At 36.6% G+C, this 224-nt stretch overlaps 1 protein-coding gene across 1 annotated transcript in view; it reads left to right on the plus strand.

Moving 5' to 3' along the window:
- Positions 1-224, plus strand: part of fam171a1 (family with sequence similarity 171 member A1) — a gene marked incomplete in the record, with an annotated part of 19,748 nt that overhangs the window by 5,492 nt on the left and 14,032 nt on the right. The window contains 1 exon segment of the mRNA XM_035672093.1: positions 1-91. Coding sequence (XP_035527986.1) covers positions 1-91 — 91 coding nt within the window.

The raw sequence follows: 224 nt of genomic DNA on the forward strand, positions 1-224 counted from the left end.
TTTTCCTCCATCAGCTTGGACCTGCTACCAGAACGAGCTGCTACTCTGATGGTGTACGAAGATGTTGTGGAGATTGTTTCAGGCTTACAAGGTATGTGTGTTTGTATTTGTTTGTTTTTGCTCATGTATATTTGGCTCTCATAGTTTTTTCATCTTAAAACAATTAAAAAAAACAACTCCTTTTTAAAAGGAGCAGATTGATTTAAAACAAGTCCCACCACAAC

This window comes from Morone saxatilis, unplaced genomic scaffold (genome assembly GCF_004916995.1).
Source record: "Morone saxatilis isolate NCDOM2014 unplaced genomic scaffold, NCSU_SB_2.0 Contig24, whole genome shotgun sequence".
Taxonomy (NCBI): domain Eukaryota; kingdom Metazoa; phylum Chordata; class Actinopteri; family Moronidae; genus Morone; species Morone saxatilis.